This window comes from Salvelinus sp. IW2-2015, linkage group LG20, assembly GCF_002910315.2.
Source record: "Salvelinus sp. IW2-2015 linkage group LG20, ASM291031v2, whole genome shotgun sequence".
Classification (NCBI taxonomy): domain Eukaryota; kingdom Metazoa; phylum Chordata; class Actinopteri; order Salmoniformes; family Salmonidae; genus Salvelinus; species Salvelinus sp. IW2-2015.
This window is the reverse complement of record NC_036860.1, coordinates 75,405,743-75,423,052: the sequence shown is the minus strand read 5'-3', so window position 1 is coordinate 75,423,052 and position 17,310 is coordinate 75,405,743. Positions and strand designations below refer to the sequence as shown.

At 41.9% G+C, this 17,310-nt stretch overlaps 2 protein-coding genes across 2 annotated transcripts; one reads left to right on the top strand and one right to left on the bottom strand.

The window, feature by feature from the left end:
- The first annotated feature begins 1,096 nt into the window (after positions 1–1,096).
- On the top strand, positions 1,097–9,386 carry LOC111981659 (transcription factor Sox-10-like). Its single transcript, XM_024013039.2, has 4 exons — positions 1,097–1,244; positions 5,670–6,527; positions 8,127–8,386; positions 8,508–9,386. The coding sequence occupies exons 2-4, from the start codon at positions 6,085–6,087 to the stop codon at positions 9,287–9,289; spliced, it is 1,485 nt and encodes a 494-aa protein (XP_023868807.1). The 5' UTR covers positions 1,097–1,244; positions 5,670–6,084; the 3' UTR covers positions 9,290–9,386.
- Positions 9,387–13,970: 4,584 nt separating this feature from the next.
- Positions 13,971–17,024, bottom strand: LOC111981640 (DNA-directed RNA polymerases I, II, and III subunit RPABC2). Its single transcript, XM_024013019.2, has 5 exons — positions 16,833–17,024; positions 16,419–16,488; positions 16,000–16,130; positions 14,758–14,829; positions 13,971–14,628 (listed from the first exon to the last, which is right to left on the bottom strand). Exons 1-5 carry the CDS (start codon positions 16,850–16,852, stop codon positions 14,538–14,540), a joined length of 384 nt encoding a protein of 127 aa, XP_023868787.1. The 5' UTR covers positions 16,853–17,024; the 3' UTR covers positions 13,971–14,537.
- Between the last annotated feature and the right edge of the window lie 286 nt (positions 17,025–17,310).

Here is a 17,310-nt window from a genome sequence, read left to right as displayed (position 1 = left end):
GGCAAATAGATTTGATAACATCAGAGAACAGGCCTACGCTTCTTTTATTTAATTTTATAAAAATATATGGCTTATAATAATAATAATAACAATAAGACGAAAACATTTCTCCATTGGAACGCGTTCAAGGATATTGTGGAGTATAGGTAAATATCAATGTTGTGATTGCGTTCACATTACCCAATGTTTACCTCCTGCGTAAAAGCACATAAGGCTAGCCGGTAGACCTATGTATAATACAGGCCTTGTGAATTATTCAGAAACACAAATAATTTTTTTCATTTGAAATTGAGTGATGGCTTATGTTTTTAATGTCTCTTTTTGGAGTGGCCCTATAAGCTTTTGCAAATGAAAATCTCTCAGTAAAGGATTGCGCATGCCGCTAATTTCCCTTTCTAATACATTTAACATGACAAATATCATAGTCAACATTGCTCTTTTATGATTTGAGCATTATATAGATATTTAGTCTATGTCTACATTTAGAGATGGAATCCCTAATTCTAAATCAATAATATAAAACATCCAGCACATTAAATCATTAAATCAAAATCTGCTACCCAATCTGTAATGGCTATAATGACGTATGAGAATAACATGGATCTGAAAAATCACAACGTTGACAAAATTATATTTCTTACTGAATTATAGTTTTTTGTGTTCCACATTGTAATTGCCCTACTCTGATCACTACAAGAGGGTCACAAAGTAGCACACCCCAAATATGGACGATTTCACATACATTTTCCCAACAGAAGGGATTTTCCATAGGCTAGATATTGCTTTTGAGAAGTCTGAAATATCCAAACCCAAATGCAGCATCTCATTCCACAGAATCTGATGGCACTGCAGCCTAGAAATAGATCAGTAGCCTACCTAACCAAAACAATCGAGGCGTCTCCACATTATTCAGGTAGCGATAATATTAGCATAATATTGATGCTAATTTTGACAGTGAGATCTTGTCCTGCAGGAAACTGAGCAAAATAATCATCGACCAATCACATTGATTGCCGGTGTTGCATGCGTGAAAGTTTGCTGCTCCTTTAAGACTTTCCCCCCCAATTTTTTCTCTTTCCTCACACAACGGAGCTCTTTAAGCCCGGGTGCGCGACACAGAGCAGGCATTCATAGATGGGCAGCGCGAGCGAGGGGGCTAGGGATTGAGCGCGAGCGTCACTTTGGAAACTCGGGAACACACGGACTCTCGTGCTAAGCGGGCGACCTCATTTTTCATTACTGAAGTAAGGCGCTTAGCTTTTGAAATACTTTCCTGTCTCTGCTGTTCTCTCTCTCTCTTTCTTTCATTTGTCAAATAATCAAGCCATAAAGTTAATCTAAATTGTGTAGTTAGAAATTATGTATTACACCTGCATCTTTTCTAAATTATTGTTTTATTTAAATTATTATACTATTATTATTAGGCTATTATCATCATAACTATTATCATATTACTATTGTTACATTTAAACTGTCTCTTAGGATAATCCTGCTGTGTTAAGTGGGCATCGCCTGCTCTGTTATAACAGGAGATGATTATCGTGACAGGCAGGAGAAATACATGTTCAATACGCATCCCAGTAAGATATTATATATATTTTTTGCAAGTGTATGCTACAGACTATATAGGTTAATACAAATAGGCCTACAGACATACAATTTCAATTATGAACCAGCTTTAAAGTTATGTATTCCGTTTAGGTGTGCCTTGTCGTAAACGGTCCTTTCGAAGTTATACAATTATTTCTAGACCAGTGAAAAATATAGTTTTAGATATAACGTCAGGGATTGATCGAGTTCAAGTTGAACTCAACGAAACTTTTCCCATTAACAGCAAACTTTGACTCCTTAATTACATCTACTGACTATCCCGACATTCATGACGCATGGAACTATTTTCAACGAGATGAGGCATTTGACAGTATTAGGCTTATTTATTCGTGAGTATTTACAGGTTGACTAATATACTCATTCATTGAGAGAAAGTTAGTCAACAAGATCATCCATTTCATAATGCGTTAAAAGCTGGACGTGTTCTCGTCATCTCTGATCAGTGGTTAGTGCCAACAACCTGTTCAATGCATACAATATTCTAGACCTGCATCAGAACTCAAACTCGAAGGCCAAATTCACGATAAAACTCAAATAGGTCATAGAATTGTCACGTTTTATTAAATTGTTTAGAGACAATTGTTTTGGAATAAAAATAAACTCAGATTCAGATAGGCTATTCCACATTTCTGGATATGTTAAAGTTTTTTTTTATTTTATTATAATAAATGAACACGTTACAACTAACTAAGGGAAAGAGACTACAGCATCAATCATGGGAAAATATTTTCGTAAATCAAGGGCAATTTATTGTTAGGTCAAGCGATAAGAAGGGCTTTGGAATCCACTTCTTTCATGTAAATGAATAACGGTTGCTATAGAAAAAGTCTAATTGATGGAAAGTTAGACATCATAAACACCATTTAAGAGGAATGTAGAGAACAATCAATATACTGTTTGCTACACAATATATATATATACAGTAGAGCCTATACTGACAATAAATTAGATACGAGTTTTCAATGTGGACGAGAATAAATTGGCATTTAACTCCTGCTTTAATAATCACAGGACAGACAAACCGTGTGTCTTTCATAGTTCTGAACTAATCTGAAGGACAACCTGGTGAAAATACTTTCTCTGTAAAGAAATTTGCTCATTGAAAAAAAAACTGTCGCGATTGAATCACATAGGAACTCTGTTCTGGCAGCAACCAACTCGAATGACCGGAGTTGTCATCAATTATTGTCACCTTATATGTCCATTACAAACCCGTTATTAGCCTATACATACACGACATGACCAAAAGTATGTGGACACCTGCTCTTCGAACATCTCATTTCAAAATCATGGGTATTAACATGGAGTACGCCCCCCTTTGCTGCTATAACAGCCTCCACTCTTTTGGGAAGGCTTTCCACAAGATGTTAGACCATTGCTGCAGGGACTTGCTTCCATTCTGCCTGGCTCGCAGTCATAGTTCCAATTAATCCCAAAGGTGTTCGATTGTGTTGAGGTCAGGGCTCTGTGCAGGCCAGTCAAGTTCTTCCACACTGATCTCGACAAACCATTTCTGTATGGACCTCGCTTTGTGCACAGGGCTATTGTCATGCTTAAACAGGAAAGGGAATTCCCCAAACTGTTGCCACAAAGTTGGAAGCATAGAATCGTCTAGAATGTCATTATATTCTGTAGCGTTAAGATTTCCCTTCACTATAATTAAGGGGCCTAGCCTGAACTATGATAAGCAGCCCCAGACCATTATTCCTCCTCCACCAAACTTTACAGTTGTCACTATGCATTCGGGCATCTTCCAAACCCAGTCCATCGGACTGCCAGATGGTGAAGCGTGATTCATCACTCCAGAGAACACGTTTCCACTGCTCCAGAGTCCAATGGCGGCGATCTTTACAACACTCAAGCCTATGCTTGGCATTGTGCATGGTGATCTTAGGCTTGTGTGTGGCTGCTCGGACATGGAAACCCATTTAATGAAGCTCCCAACAAACAGTCCTTGTGCTGACATTGCTTCATGAGGCAGTTTAGAACTCCGTAGTGAGTGTTGCAACTGAGGACAAACTATTTTTACGTGCTATGTGCTTCAGTACTTCGGCGGTCCTGTTCTGTGAGCTTGTTTGGCCTACGACTTCCCGAATGAGCCGTTGTTGCTCCTATATGTTTCAATTTCACAATAACAGCACTTACAGTTGATCGAGCTGGCAGAGCAGACATTTTAGGAACTGACTTGTTGGAAAGGTGGCATCCGACGACAGTGCCACGTTGAAAGTCACTGAGCTCTTCAGTAAGACCATTCTACTGCCAATGTTTGTCTATGGAGATTGCATGGCTGTGTGCTCGATTGTATACTGACAGGTGTGGCTAAAATAGCGAATCCACTAAATTAATGGGGTGTCCTCATACTTTTGTATATATAGTGTATAAAGTTTCAATATTTTATTCTAAGTAGCCTGAGTGAGTGTCCTCCTGTCATATAAAAAGTAGGCCCATAGCCTCATATGCGGACGCGCAATTGGAGATCGTTTGTTGCGAGCGCAGTTACCCATACGGACATAGGCCTATTCAGATTAACATCTGTGCCAGAGACTTATTAATACGCTTCAACGTAACAGACATATGGTCCAGCTATTCGAGAAAATACTAGTAGGCGCGCTATTGCTGGATGAGAGGCACGAAAGGCAACGTCTAACCTGTATTTTGGTATTAATCAGAACCTTATTGACTAAAACGCACCAGTTAAATCTCTTTGCAAGATCACGGCGTTGCAATGCGATCCATTAGGCCAAATACGGCTGTAATTAAACACTGTTGGGCCGTGGCAAAGGAAGCATCATCACCCCACCCCATGCTCTTCTCCCTACTGACCAATGTAACACTATCATGGGGGCAACAGCTATGTGCGTGGACAGGATAACAAATCGGCGTACAGAAAGGAGAGGGGGGGGGGGGGTTAATTGTGACCACCAGGTGCACAACAGGACGTGGTTGAGGTATCAGATGAGATGGCACAGTCCCGCCAATGCTCTGATAATTCACCACCAGCAGTGTGCATGTCAGCGGAATAAATGTTACAAAGGATCAATTGGGCACTAGAGAGACAACCATTATGCATTTAACTTCTACAATATGACTGATTCAACGAGTAAATCAATTCCAAAACAAACAGCCTATAGTTTGTTATTACAGTTCACAAGTTCGCTTAATCAAAACGTTAAGGTCATGTTGGCCTACACAGGCGGGCGTTGATTCTATCGACAAAACTACACATTTGACCCCAATAGGCCTCATACAGACACATAGCCTATACTTTTTCAAACAGAATGTGTCCAATTCACACACGCGCATACACACGTACCCACGCGTTTTATATTTCCAGCGCCAGCCCATGTTTATCTAAGAGCTCCGAGGTATAAATCGAAGCCCTGTGCTGGTGCGGGCTCGTATTATTCCAACACTTTCTCTCTGGGGAGCTTGCAATAAGTGCCAAACCTTAAACAGTAGCTTGTTAGCAGGAGTCGAGGCCTGGGCTAGAATAACAGACCGTCTGCACTAATTATGGGCTTCAGATTCGCTTCTATATGATTGCAGTTTTGCACGTTTCGTAATAATTTCTATTACATCCTTTATATGCTAATTCAATGAAAGTATTCTGAGCAAACAAGCTACAGCCTAGCCCTTTAGCCCTATTAGCTACCTGCATGTTCATAGCCCAGCCTACACAGGCTTAGCAGCCTACAGGCTATAATTAAGCAATATCTTATGAGGGGCTGTGGTATATGGTGAATATACCACAGCTAAGGGATGTTCTTACTCATAACGCAACGAGGAGTGCCTGGATACAGCCCTTAACGTGGTATATTGGCCATGTACCACAAACCCCGAGGTGCCTTATTGCTATTATAAACTGGTTACCAATGTAATTAGAGCAGTACAAATACATGTTTTGTCATACCTGTGGTGGTATATGGTCTGATATACCAAGGCTGTCAGCCAATCAGCATTCTGGGCTCGAACCACCCAGTTTAACAATATGTTCTATATTTCACTCACTCACTAGGGTATTGTTTTCTAATACATACTCTACTTTATGTCCTTTGCAGTATTTAGCTAAAGGACTACAATTTCAAAGACTGCAAGGGAGAGGACACTGTTCTACTGGAGCAAGAGGTGGGAATCAACAGGTAAACTGGGATCCACAATACGCGCTCAGCGTAAGATACCAGCAACACGGATGGAAAGAACTTTGATGAGGAATCCTAACAGAATTTTAGAACGTAGACTGAGAGTTGAGACTGACTGGGAGTTTATATAAAGGAGACCTCGAGTGACAGAAGCAATCCTTTAGTTTTAAACAGGAATAGTTTATATTCCTGAAAAAGGTTGAACTTCTTCATTAGTTCAGACATAGGGATAGGGCTAGGCTTAGTAGTTGAACACCCATAGGCCAAGAAACTATACCCTGTACACTTTCTGTTACTCACCTGAGGGAGGAAGCTTTCTTGGAAGAGGGGAAAGATGTCGGGAGAGGAGCAGAGTTTATCTGAGTTAGAAATGAGTCCGGGGGTCTCGGACGACGGTCACTCCTTGTCACCGGGTCACTCATCCAGTGCCGCAGGCGGAGGAGACTCACCCCTGTCCGGTCCGCAGCCCCAGCTGACAGGGGTCGGCGACGACGCCCTATCCGATGTAGCTGGCGGGATTTCCATCAAGTCCGATGAAGACGACGATCGCTTTCCCATTGGTATCCGCGAGGCAGTGAGCCAGGTGCTGAACGGCTACGACTGGACACTCGTACCTATGCCTGTGCGCGTAAACTCCGGCAGCAAAAGCAAGCCGCACGTGAAAAGGCCTATGAACGCCTTCATGGTGTGGGCACAGGCTGCACGGAGAAAACTGGCAGACCAGTATCCCCACCTCCACAACGCTGAACTCAGCAAAACCCTCGGGAAACTATGGAGGTAAGGGAAAGCGTTAATTACAGCGTCGGTCCGCTTTGATAAACAACAATAAACATCCAGGGTTACACAAATTCAAATGCGTTCTTAGTCACAACATTCTGGGTCAAAAGTTCAAAGCACACTTCATGCTACAGTAGCTTTGAATTATGGACCCATAAAACATAAAAACAACTTAAAAAGTCATAGATCTTAGATTTTTCAAGGCAGGTTCCCTTCTTTACAGCAATGAGTTTCTCAATCAAATTAGCTGAGATATGTTAAAATAATATTCTACCAGCTCAGAATAAAGCTTGTTAGAGAGTTGCCCCACCAAGGAATGTTGATTTAAGCCCTACAACCTAAAAAAAAAAAATATAATTATGTGGATTATGTAGCCTACAGAAAACCAAAAACATATAGTTATGCGTTTTTTGTAATCACATTATAGTGACTGGAATGCCCGATTTCATAACCCACTTAATTCATGGTGGTTTAGGAGGGAGATGGCTGCAGTGGGAATTACTGAGGTTTTTGTAATCCCCTCATCTATATGTTTTAAAGCACAGACCATTATGGCAGATATACACTTTTACAGCCCTCTCATTTGTAATTGAGAGTGCCATATTAAAGAACCTACTATGTAAAAAGATATCCAAGATTTTACTGGCCAACAGGTTGAATGGCTAGTTCGGTCAGCCTTTAAAACACAGATATGGAGGACTGTTGCTAGGTCAGACGAGTGCGTGCTGATTGGAAGGCACAGAGAGGCTAATTCATTAACTTTATAAGGAGGCAACATTAATTAGATAAAGACTTGACCTTGAGCCCGCGCATGATTGTAAAATTGGCCAAGAAACATGCTGAACTGGGAGTCTAAAAGGTCAGTGTTTTCTCATGCCAGTCCCCCTGACTCCACCATCAGTAATATGGATTTATGTTACGTGCACAGGATGCATCTTTAGCCTGTGTCTTAATTTCATTACAGTCCAGCCGAAAATCCCCTAGTGTGGGCAGGTTTTCTGATGCAGCTGTGCAGATGGTGGATCCGATTTAGAACGAGATGAAAATCAAGTGAATGTTTCAGAGGCAAAACTGACAGGTAGAAATAATCTCCACAGTAGAAATATTGTCAATTGTTCTTTTCTAAAAATGCTTTAATGCTCAACAAGGGGAATAGCAGCATTTCCTATGAGTGTGTTGCCATTACACCAGTTAGACATTTTAAACAAAGTAAAATACTAGAATACTTAGTAGATTGAATATAAAAGGTGATATGTCCCAGTTGACACAGACCACCTGGTAAATAAAATGTAATTCTTCTTCTATTGGAGTTGGACAAGGTTATTGACCTCTGGAATGTGGAGGTGTGTAAGGAACCAGCACAGTGTCACTGTTATCTTAACACACATATTATGGTCATCATTTTATCAAAATACATGCTGTAAAATGTTCTCAGACTACTGTAATTTCCTCATTCAAACAGAATGGCTTACTACATTACAGTTTGACACATGCATAACCCTAATCCAGCAGCAGAAAACATCTCTACTTTAAGTTCCTCCTGGCTGAAATTAAAATGTTCTATCATTGGTATTTCAAAAACGATTTTCTCCCTCATAGGCTCTTGAATGAGAGTGATAAGAAGCCTTTCATCGAGGAGGCGGAGAGGCTGAGGAAGCAGCACAAGAAGGACTACCCGGAGTACAAGTACCAGCCACGCCGCCGCAAGAACGGCAAACCCGGCTCCGGCTCTGAAGCTGACGGCCACTCGGAGGGTGAGGTCAGCCATTCACATTACAAGAGCCTCCACCTGGACGTGGCGGCCCACGTCGGGGGGGCGGGGTCTCCTCTGGCTGATGGACACCACCYACATACTGCAGGTATGCCACAGGGTCTGACCAGCCCTATCGATGCAGTTTGTCACACATCCCCATTCTAAATAATATACCACAAGCCAGGCTSACAATAWCTCTGACATCTYTGCTTTGTGTCTCCCCACAGGCCAGAGCCACAGCCCTCCTACACCACCCACCACCCCCAAGACGGAGCTCCAGTCTGGGAAGTCGGGCGATGGGAAGCGGGAGGGYGGTGGAGCAGGKGGMTCCCGTGGGGGAATGGGGGTAGGAGCGGARGGTGGCTCTGGATCAGGGTCAGGCAAACCACACATTGATTTCGGCAACGTGGACATCGGTGAGATCAGCCACGAGGTGATGGCCAACATGGAGCCMTTTGATGTGAACGAGTTTGACCAGTACCTGCCCCCCAATGGGCACCCGGGGATTGGACAGAGTGCTGGGTCAGCGGCAGCAGCAGGGTCCTCTGCATCTCCCTATGCCTACGGTATCTCCTCTGCCCTGGCCGTGGCCAGTGGACACTCTGCGGCGTGGCTATCCAAGCAGCACCAGCAGCATCATGCCTCACCTCTGGGCTCCGACCCCTCCAAGGCCCAGATTAAGAGTGAGGCCGGCTCGGGGGGACACTTTGCCGAAGCATCCTCAGGGGGTTCCCATGTCACCTACACTCCCCTCAGCCTGCCCCACTACAGCTCTGCTTTCCCCTCACTGGCCTCCAGGGCCCAGTTTGCAGAGTATGCTGACCACCAGGCCTCGGGATCCTACTACGCCCACTCCAGCCAGGCCTCGGGGCTGTACTCTGCCTTCTCCTACATGGGGCCCTCGCAGAGGCCCCTGTATACAGCCATCACTGACCCGTCCAGCGTGCCACAGTCACACAGCCCCACGCACTGGGAGCAGCCGGTCTACACCACCCTGTCGCGGCCCTGACAAAGACCGGGAGCAGAGGGCTCTGGTGCAGATTTGGCCCCAACGGCAGACCCACAGAGCGGAGGAGACCTGGGTTGGAGGCAGTGGGGAGATGGAATCCCCTTCTGGTCTGGCCCAGATGCAGGAAGGCCTGGAGGGTCCAAGGAGGAATGGAGATCAGATGATTTTATGGGGTAACGTGTGGTGTATAACTTCAATGTTGAGTACTCAGAGGGTTGGATCCTAGTTTTTAGGGTCAGAAAGAGAGAATAAATCAAATCCGTATTTAAATCTAGAGGCTCATCTTTGAAATGGTTTTATGATGTAAAGATGTCAACAGTACAGTGACAAACTGTTTGGCTAGCCCATCCATCCACGTCTCAGGCATGTTGAAAACAGATTAATTACATGATGTAACACAATAGCCGATATATAATCAATGACATATTCTGTGATTGGCCCAGAGGCATATTTCTTACAATTTCTTGTATCTACAGAACCACGTGCATGCGTGCATACGTAAAATGTATGCTCACATGACTGTAAGTCGCTTTGGATACATTTGTCTGCTAAATGACATACAGAATGCACTTATAAGTTGCCTATGTTGTAATTGGAATATACTGTATATCTATAACAAAGGGCATACAGTCCAGAAAATCTGTTTCTACAAATGTTTTATAAATTAAAATGACCAAAGTTTTGAAACCAAAACTTTAAAGACAGAGAAAAATATTATTTAAGTTGTTTCTCTCCGTATGACACTGTATTACAGTACTACATTGATGTTGAATTAAGTACAACACATTTTTTCTGACCTGATTACAGCTCTTTGGTGACATACCCTCAACACTATATTGATTTATCAACCTCAATATTTTTTTCCCATGGCACTGACTATTATGTTGATTCAGCATTGTCTCTTTAACACAGAACATTTCAAAACTGTATAGCGAATAAGAAGACAATACTACATAATTATTTTATATTATAATCTTTTATTAACCAAAATTGAGGTCATTAAGTATGTATCTTCAGTAGACATAATACATTATTTTCATTGTTATAATCTTTACTATTAATGTAATTATATTGTCAATGTTTTGCCATTACTACACTGAAAAGTCTGCACCACTGCCCTCACATTTTTCTAAATTGTTTGACATAAAAAATGTGGTTATACACTGAGTGTACAAAACATTAGGAACACCTGCTCGTTCCATGACATAGACTGACCAGGTGAATCCAGGTGAAAGCTATGATCCCTTATTGATGTCACCTGTTAAATCCACTTCAATCAGTGTAGATGAAGGTAAGGAGACAGGTTTAAGAAGGATTTTTAAGCCTTGAGACAATCGAGACATGGATTGTGTATGTGTACCATTCAGAGTGTGAATGGGTAAGACAAAATATTTAAGTGCCTTTGAACGGGGTATGGTAGTAGGTGCCAGGCGCCCTGGTTTGAATGTGTCAAGAACTGCAACGCTGCTGGGTTTTTCATGCTCAACTGTTTCAGTTTCCCGTGTGTATCATGAATGGTCCACCATCAAAAGGACATCCAGCCAACTTGACACAACTGCGGGAAGCATTGGAGTCAACATGGGCCAGCATCCCTGTGGAATGCTTTCGACACCTTGTAGTCCATGCCCCAGCGAATTGAGGTTGTTCTGAAGGCAAAAGGGGCAGCAACTTAATATTAGGAAGGTGTTCCTAATGTTTTGTACACTCAGTGAACAGTATTCAGTGTAAAATGTTAGATTTGTAGATAGTTGTTGTAACATTTTTGCTACCTGTTTATGGCTTTTCTGAAATGGCATCATAGAAACACAGTTGCCTGAGATTGAGTGAGTAATAGCATGCATGAATGAGTTCTCGAGTCTACAGAGGGTAAGATCTCAAACTGGCCTTTATGTAATGAAATACCAACCCCTTGTTTGCAACAGAATAGCAACAATCCAAGGGGTTATTTTCTAAAGAGAGGTACCAAGAGACAACTCCAAAATAACAGTACCTGTAGTTAAAGTTGGATGCCCCTTCATCTTGTAATGTGAAATAATACCTTGTATGTTTACTTTATTCTAATATATGTGATTTCAATATTATTATTTTAAATAATGGTAGTGCTTCCTTTTGGCCCAGAACTACTTTTGGGCCGTTTTTGTACATTATGCCTTGAAGCACATGACATTTCATTTTAAATCCTACGTCTTGCTTTAGGAATTGCTTGTTCTTATGAATATTACAATTATTATTTATATTTGCTGGTATTATGTTTTTATGAGCTGTTAACAGGTTTTCTTCACCGTATTGAAAATCTTGACTGTTATTGTTGTTTTGGTGTTTTGTGTTTTCTCAGTAAGTGTTGCCAGCAGAACAAAACAACAACCTGTAAATACTAGTGGAAACAAGACCTTAGTGACGCGATGACTAATGAATTTCTCTCACACTAAATAAAACTGTATTCTATCTGCTTTTGTAAAAGTCTGTCTCCACTAATGTTTTTATACCGGCTGCCCTGAGAAAGGTAAGATGACATTGGACAACAAACATTGAATTCCAATATACCATAAATGCTACTTGCCAACGTGAATTATTTTCTTCTTTTCCTCACATTACATAATTAGGCTAGGGTTAGGGCTTGGGCTAGGCGATGCAACAACAGCAGTAATCACAGCTTGCAGTGACTCATTCATTGTTTCGTAGACTTAACAAAAGCAATTTCAGAGAATGGATAATGGCTAATTCAGTTAGGCTGAGTATGATTACATAATATTGAAAACCATGGCAGCCCTCATCCATGAGCTCTAGGCACAGAACCCCTTTTCTTTATATTGCTGTTCTTTGCACAGGCTACACAGCACCATACAGACAACACTGAACCCCACTATGGTCCACTGCTCTGACTGGTCCCACTACATGCACTTCAGCAGTTTAAATCATGTATGTATATGCCTATGTCCATGCTTGTGTGTGATTGTGTGTTGCGGGTTAAGCCTGACTCTAATTCCCTCTATTTAATCGGCTGTGTGATACTTTGGTAAGACAAAGAGAGCCATTGACAGGGAGCAGGGGGTGGAGGGAAACGGGGCAATGAGGGAGCCATACCCATAACTGCCTGGCCTGTAGCTTCACTGGGATACAAAGGGACTCTCATACTGGCTGCACAGTCTCTGCACCCCCACCCATCCCCAAACTCCACTCCTTGCTCAGGTTGGGACTGTAATGGGATTAAAGCATTCCAAAACTGGAGAGATAAAGAGTTGGGCAAAATGCTTGTATGATGGAGGTAAAGAGGGAGACTGCAGGAGATACAAATGGTGTCATTTTGTGCAATGGGTATAAAAATGGACAGAAGTTTCCAAGCAGAGGTGAATGGGGGGACAAGAGAACACAGAAGGAGGGTGTTAAGTGTAGGCCCAGGGCAGAGGACAGACATTATGCACGTACGCCATCATCAGAGTGGATCTACCCTAGCGATGCCCCCTTTTCTGTGGTTGAGGAAATGGTCATGTGAAGATCTTGGGCCCCCATATGAAAGGAATGTCATGCCATCCTCAGGCAGGGAGTCTTCCAAATTCGTTGCGACCCAGAAAAACAAGCAAAAAGATACCGCCAATGCCATTCCCCATTGTGGACCTATTAAATCACGCAAAATATAGCTAAGAAATTAAATGTGGACGGTTGAACGAGGGTAAAATAAAATGGTTTCCTATAAAAAGTGTCACAGACCAGAAACTGCACGGCACTGGTTGACTAAGGCAGAGAAGATCTATTTTCTTCCTGCTTGACCTGGGCACATCCCTCATTCTCTTTCCAACAGCTTTCTTTCTACTCATTCGGCCTGTAGGAATGTCAGCCCACTCTAAGGACTAGAGTAAAACTAGACTGGGGTGTCATGGCCCCTTACACCAAATCTGCTAATTGGGCAAGGATCCCTCTTCAGCCCCCTCTCCCAACCTTGGGTAGTGCTCGTTGCCTCAGTAACAACCCATTTCCACTAAAACAATGAACTGACTGTGCTTGTCTGTCTGAGTGTATGTAGATAGAACAAGTGAGAGCTATGTCAGTTTCAGTATCTGTCCATCATTGGGAGGTATGGGTAGAACTTTCACAATATAAAAAAAAGAGCTGTTTGACTGTGGAACTCAAACTGGAGAAAGAAAAAAAAACACTGACCGTTGTGAAAACATATCCATGTGATTTGGGGTGTTGGGTTGGATAGGTGTTTTATCTGTACTAAGTGTAAAATTCAGAGGAACTAGGTGCAAGAGCTTTGTACGGTAGAGTAAAGGACACAACTGATACAGTAAAATCCAGCGCAACACACATTCCTTCAGTCTATAATTGTGTTTGGGTCATGTCAGTGTGACTCAGTACTTCCGCCAGCCTCCAAGAAAAACATATGATGTTGAGATCTAAGAAATATGACACAGAGCTCTTAGAAATCTCAGTTCTTGGGAGGATTATTTAAAGACGTTTTGCTCAGAGCATAGTTAAAACTGTTACAGCAAGTTATTCACTCAAATTAATTTGTGAGTTGCACCATTTGTAACAGATATTCAATTACAGATGTTTTGCAATTAACTCTGCATGAAAAAAACAACACATTTTTGTTGTTGTTGCTCTAAACCTTATAAAAACAGTCACATAGAGACCTGCATGCAAAAAGCCAATTGTGTTGGTAAGAAAAATAATACAAAAGTACTTTCTTACAAAACAATTTAATCACAACAATAAAACAAAGAGCTCTTCCACAGCAACTGCTCTTCCCCGTCATAAAACTATTCATAAAACACAATTACATTTTTACCTAACACAATGTAAATGTAGACATGAGTTACAATTCTCCCTTGTGAATGACAGCTGTAATAAAAGTGCATAGCTCTTAGAAGCCCTACTTTCACTTCATAGATTGTATATGCTTCAATGCTTTCAAAATAAATGGAGATACAGTGGGAGAGGTCACAGGCCTAAAATGTAAAGTCTTATTAATTGATGACCTCACTCTGCAGGTTGCCTGTAGAGCTGGTTGGCCCAGTGCAGGGGTAGGTGATGTTATAGCAAAGGACCAGTATGTATGCAGGCTTTTGTTCCAGCCAAGCAGTAACACACAAGATTTGACTAATCAATGAATCATAGTCTTAAATAGACCCTGACTAGTTAAATAAGGTGTGTTAATGCTTTGCTGGAACAAAAGCTTGCACTCACACCAGCCTAGTGGGTCGCGAGATGGTCTGGCCCTGCCTCTGGCAGTCCGGTTCGGTCTGGTTCAGTCTGTGATGATGAGCTCGTCACAGCCCCAATCTTCATAACTGCCATCAGGAAGGTACCGCCGGATGATGATGGGGATCTTCCTGCACCTGTAACAGTCACAGAAAAAACACACTCAATCATATACTGAAGAGTAACAGGCACTCTCCAAGTATCAAACTGTATAGACTCCTTCCATCATAAACTAGAAAAAAACTATGAGATTAAGCATAGCTTACTTTAGCTCTTTCATGGCAATTTGCAGAGGGTCTGTCTCTCCCTCCAGCTCCACCATGACTGGGGCACACATGCTATATCACAGAGAAAGTTATGTATAGTGACAGAGACAACATTTACATTTTTACATTTTAGTCATTTAGCAGACGCTCTTATCCAGAGCGACTTACAGTAGAGTGCATACATTTTATTACATTTTTACATACTGAGACAAGGATATCCCTACCGGCCAAGAGCAGACGCTCTTATCCAGAGCGACTTACAGTAGAGTGCATACATTTATTATTATTAGATATATATTTTTTTTTACATACTGAGACAAGGATATCCCTACCGGCCAAACCCTCCCTAACCCGGACGACGCTATGCCAATTGTGCGTCGCCCCACGGATCTCCCGGTTGCGGCCGGCTGCGACAGAGCCTGGGCGCGAACCCAGAGACTCTGGTGGCGCAGCTAGCACTGCGATGCAGTGCCCTAGACCACTGCGCCACCCGGGAGACCTGACATGACAGAGATATCAGACTATACATTCCTCCACATACTCAGCAGATTACCTGTCACCAACTAAACCAGCAGAGGTAGAGAATATGGCAAGAGCACAAGGTGAGTTGTACCTGTAGTGGAGGCAAAAATAAATATCTGTTGTAATATGCTGGGAACGTGGCATTCACGTGGGAGGATATTTATGTTCCGTGTCCACTGCTGTCATTTTTTCCCTTTGTTGTACATCTTGTCGGACATGCTGTAGGCACTGAGCTCCTTCAAACATTACGGTGTAATGTGATTCACGTTGGCTTTGGAATGTTTTGTTGTAATTATTTTGTAATTATTTTCCAAAACAGCTAGCTTTATCTTCATATTTGATCGTTTAGAATGCAGTCAGTTGTCATGTGTATTATGGTTGTCTTTTTAGCTAGTTGAGTCCTAGTTTCTCTGTTTCTATATTGATATTCACCTGTAGACAAATTAATGTCTTGAGTAAAGGCAAGACATGGGTGGACTCATACATATGCATTACAGCCATGTAGGCGATAAAGGGGATCTCTGTATCGTATTTTAATTAACTTCCAAAAAGCTCATTTGAAAAACCAATAGATGGTTACTAGCTCTCAGGTAAGAGGCTTGACACTGGCTCTTTTTAACAGACCATATTCACAGGGACTCAAAGTCATTAAGACATTTCTGAAAAGAAGCGGGAGTTTCACTTTCCTAGCGTATTGCAACACTGCTGAGGTGTACTCACGCTATCTGGAGGGCGCGTGTCCCCAGCACCCTCGCCCTTTCATATTTGGTCATGTATTGGGTTGTGATCCTCTTCTGGTTGGCCTGCGACCCCTCCCCTGCAGGCAGGATCTTCACATTCTCTTGGTCCTCCTAGTAACAGGTCAGGACCACAGGAAACAGACAGAGAGCAAAGAGGAAGCAGGTGGGAGAATTTTTATAAATTGAGTTTGAATTGGTGAGGAAATTGTTGAACATTGAATAGGTGACAGACAGTAATGGATTGATTGTAGTGAAATAAAAAGCATCATACAAATATGACAGATCTCAAGAGATTACTCAAACACTATAAATCTGTCCAGATACAATGAGGCTTACTATAGATAACGTTAAGAGTTAATACCTTGCTAACTAGGAAGAACAAATAGGTGGCAAACTCACATCTTCAACGTTTTCCAGGTCATCCAATCCCTCATCCTCTTCAGCGTCATCAAAGTCTCCATCATCAAAACTGCAGAGGTAACAAGAGGAGTGAAGTGTAAAGAATAATACACGAAAAGGTGAACAGTGGCGTGTGGAGGCAACGTGAGCTAACTTAGCCAGTTGTATTGTTCTTAACCAATCTATGTGTGTCGTATGTCTTTTAAGGCTCTCAACGTGTGAACCTTTCATGTTCTCCCAGTGATTTCATGTTCACACAGGAATTTCATTTTCTCCCAGTGAAAACATGAAAGGTCACTACGTTGAGCTAAAAATCACTGGGAAAACATGGAAGGTCCCTACGTTGAGTCTAAAAAGACATGCGACACATTGTTGTACTTCATTTTTTTAGGTAACAATATCCTATATACTTACTCTCCTTCGTTGTCGGACATGTTCCCTTACTTTAGTTTGGTCAAAAACGAGTGTTTTCAAAAACAAAGATAGCGAACTTCAAAACGCTGTTGTTAACAGCTAGATATAATCCGTTTAACCGACTTCCGGTCGCGTGGTGCGTCGATTTGATTGATGGACTAACAACTGCACCATAGTATATGGTTCCGCAAAGCGACTCAACACATGAACGAGATATATATATATAAAAAAATATATATATATAGTTAAAAAAATATATTTAGGCAGGGTAGCCTAGTGGTTAGAGCATTGGACTAACCAATAGGTTGCAAGTTCAAATCCCCGAGCTGACACTAAGTACAAGTCTGTTGTTCTGCCCCTGAACAAGGCAGTTAACCCACTGTTCCTAGGCCATCATTGAAAATAAGAATTTGTTCTTAACTGACTTGCCTAGTTAAATAAAGGTAAAAAAAACAATTTGCATGTACTATTTAAAAAA

Excerpts from the sequence above, each read along its gene's own strand:
- LOC111981640 (XM_024013019.2), bottom strand. The coding sequence starts at position 16,852 with ATGTCCGACAACGAAGGAGA. Across the intron at positions 16,489-16,832 it reads ATGTCCGACAACGAAGGAGA|TTTTGATGATGGAGACTTTG; the intron begins GTAAGTATATAG and ends TTACCTCTGCAG. Across the intron at positions 16,131-16,418 it reads ACCTGGAAAACGTTGAAGAT|GAGGACCAAGAGAATGTGAA; the intron begins GTGAGTTTGCCA and ends ACCTGTTACTAG.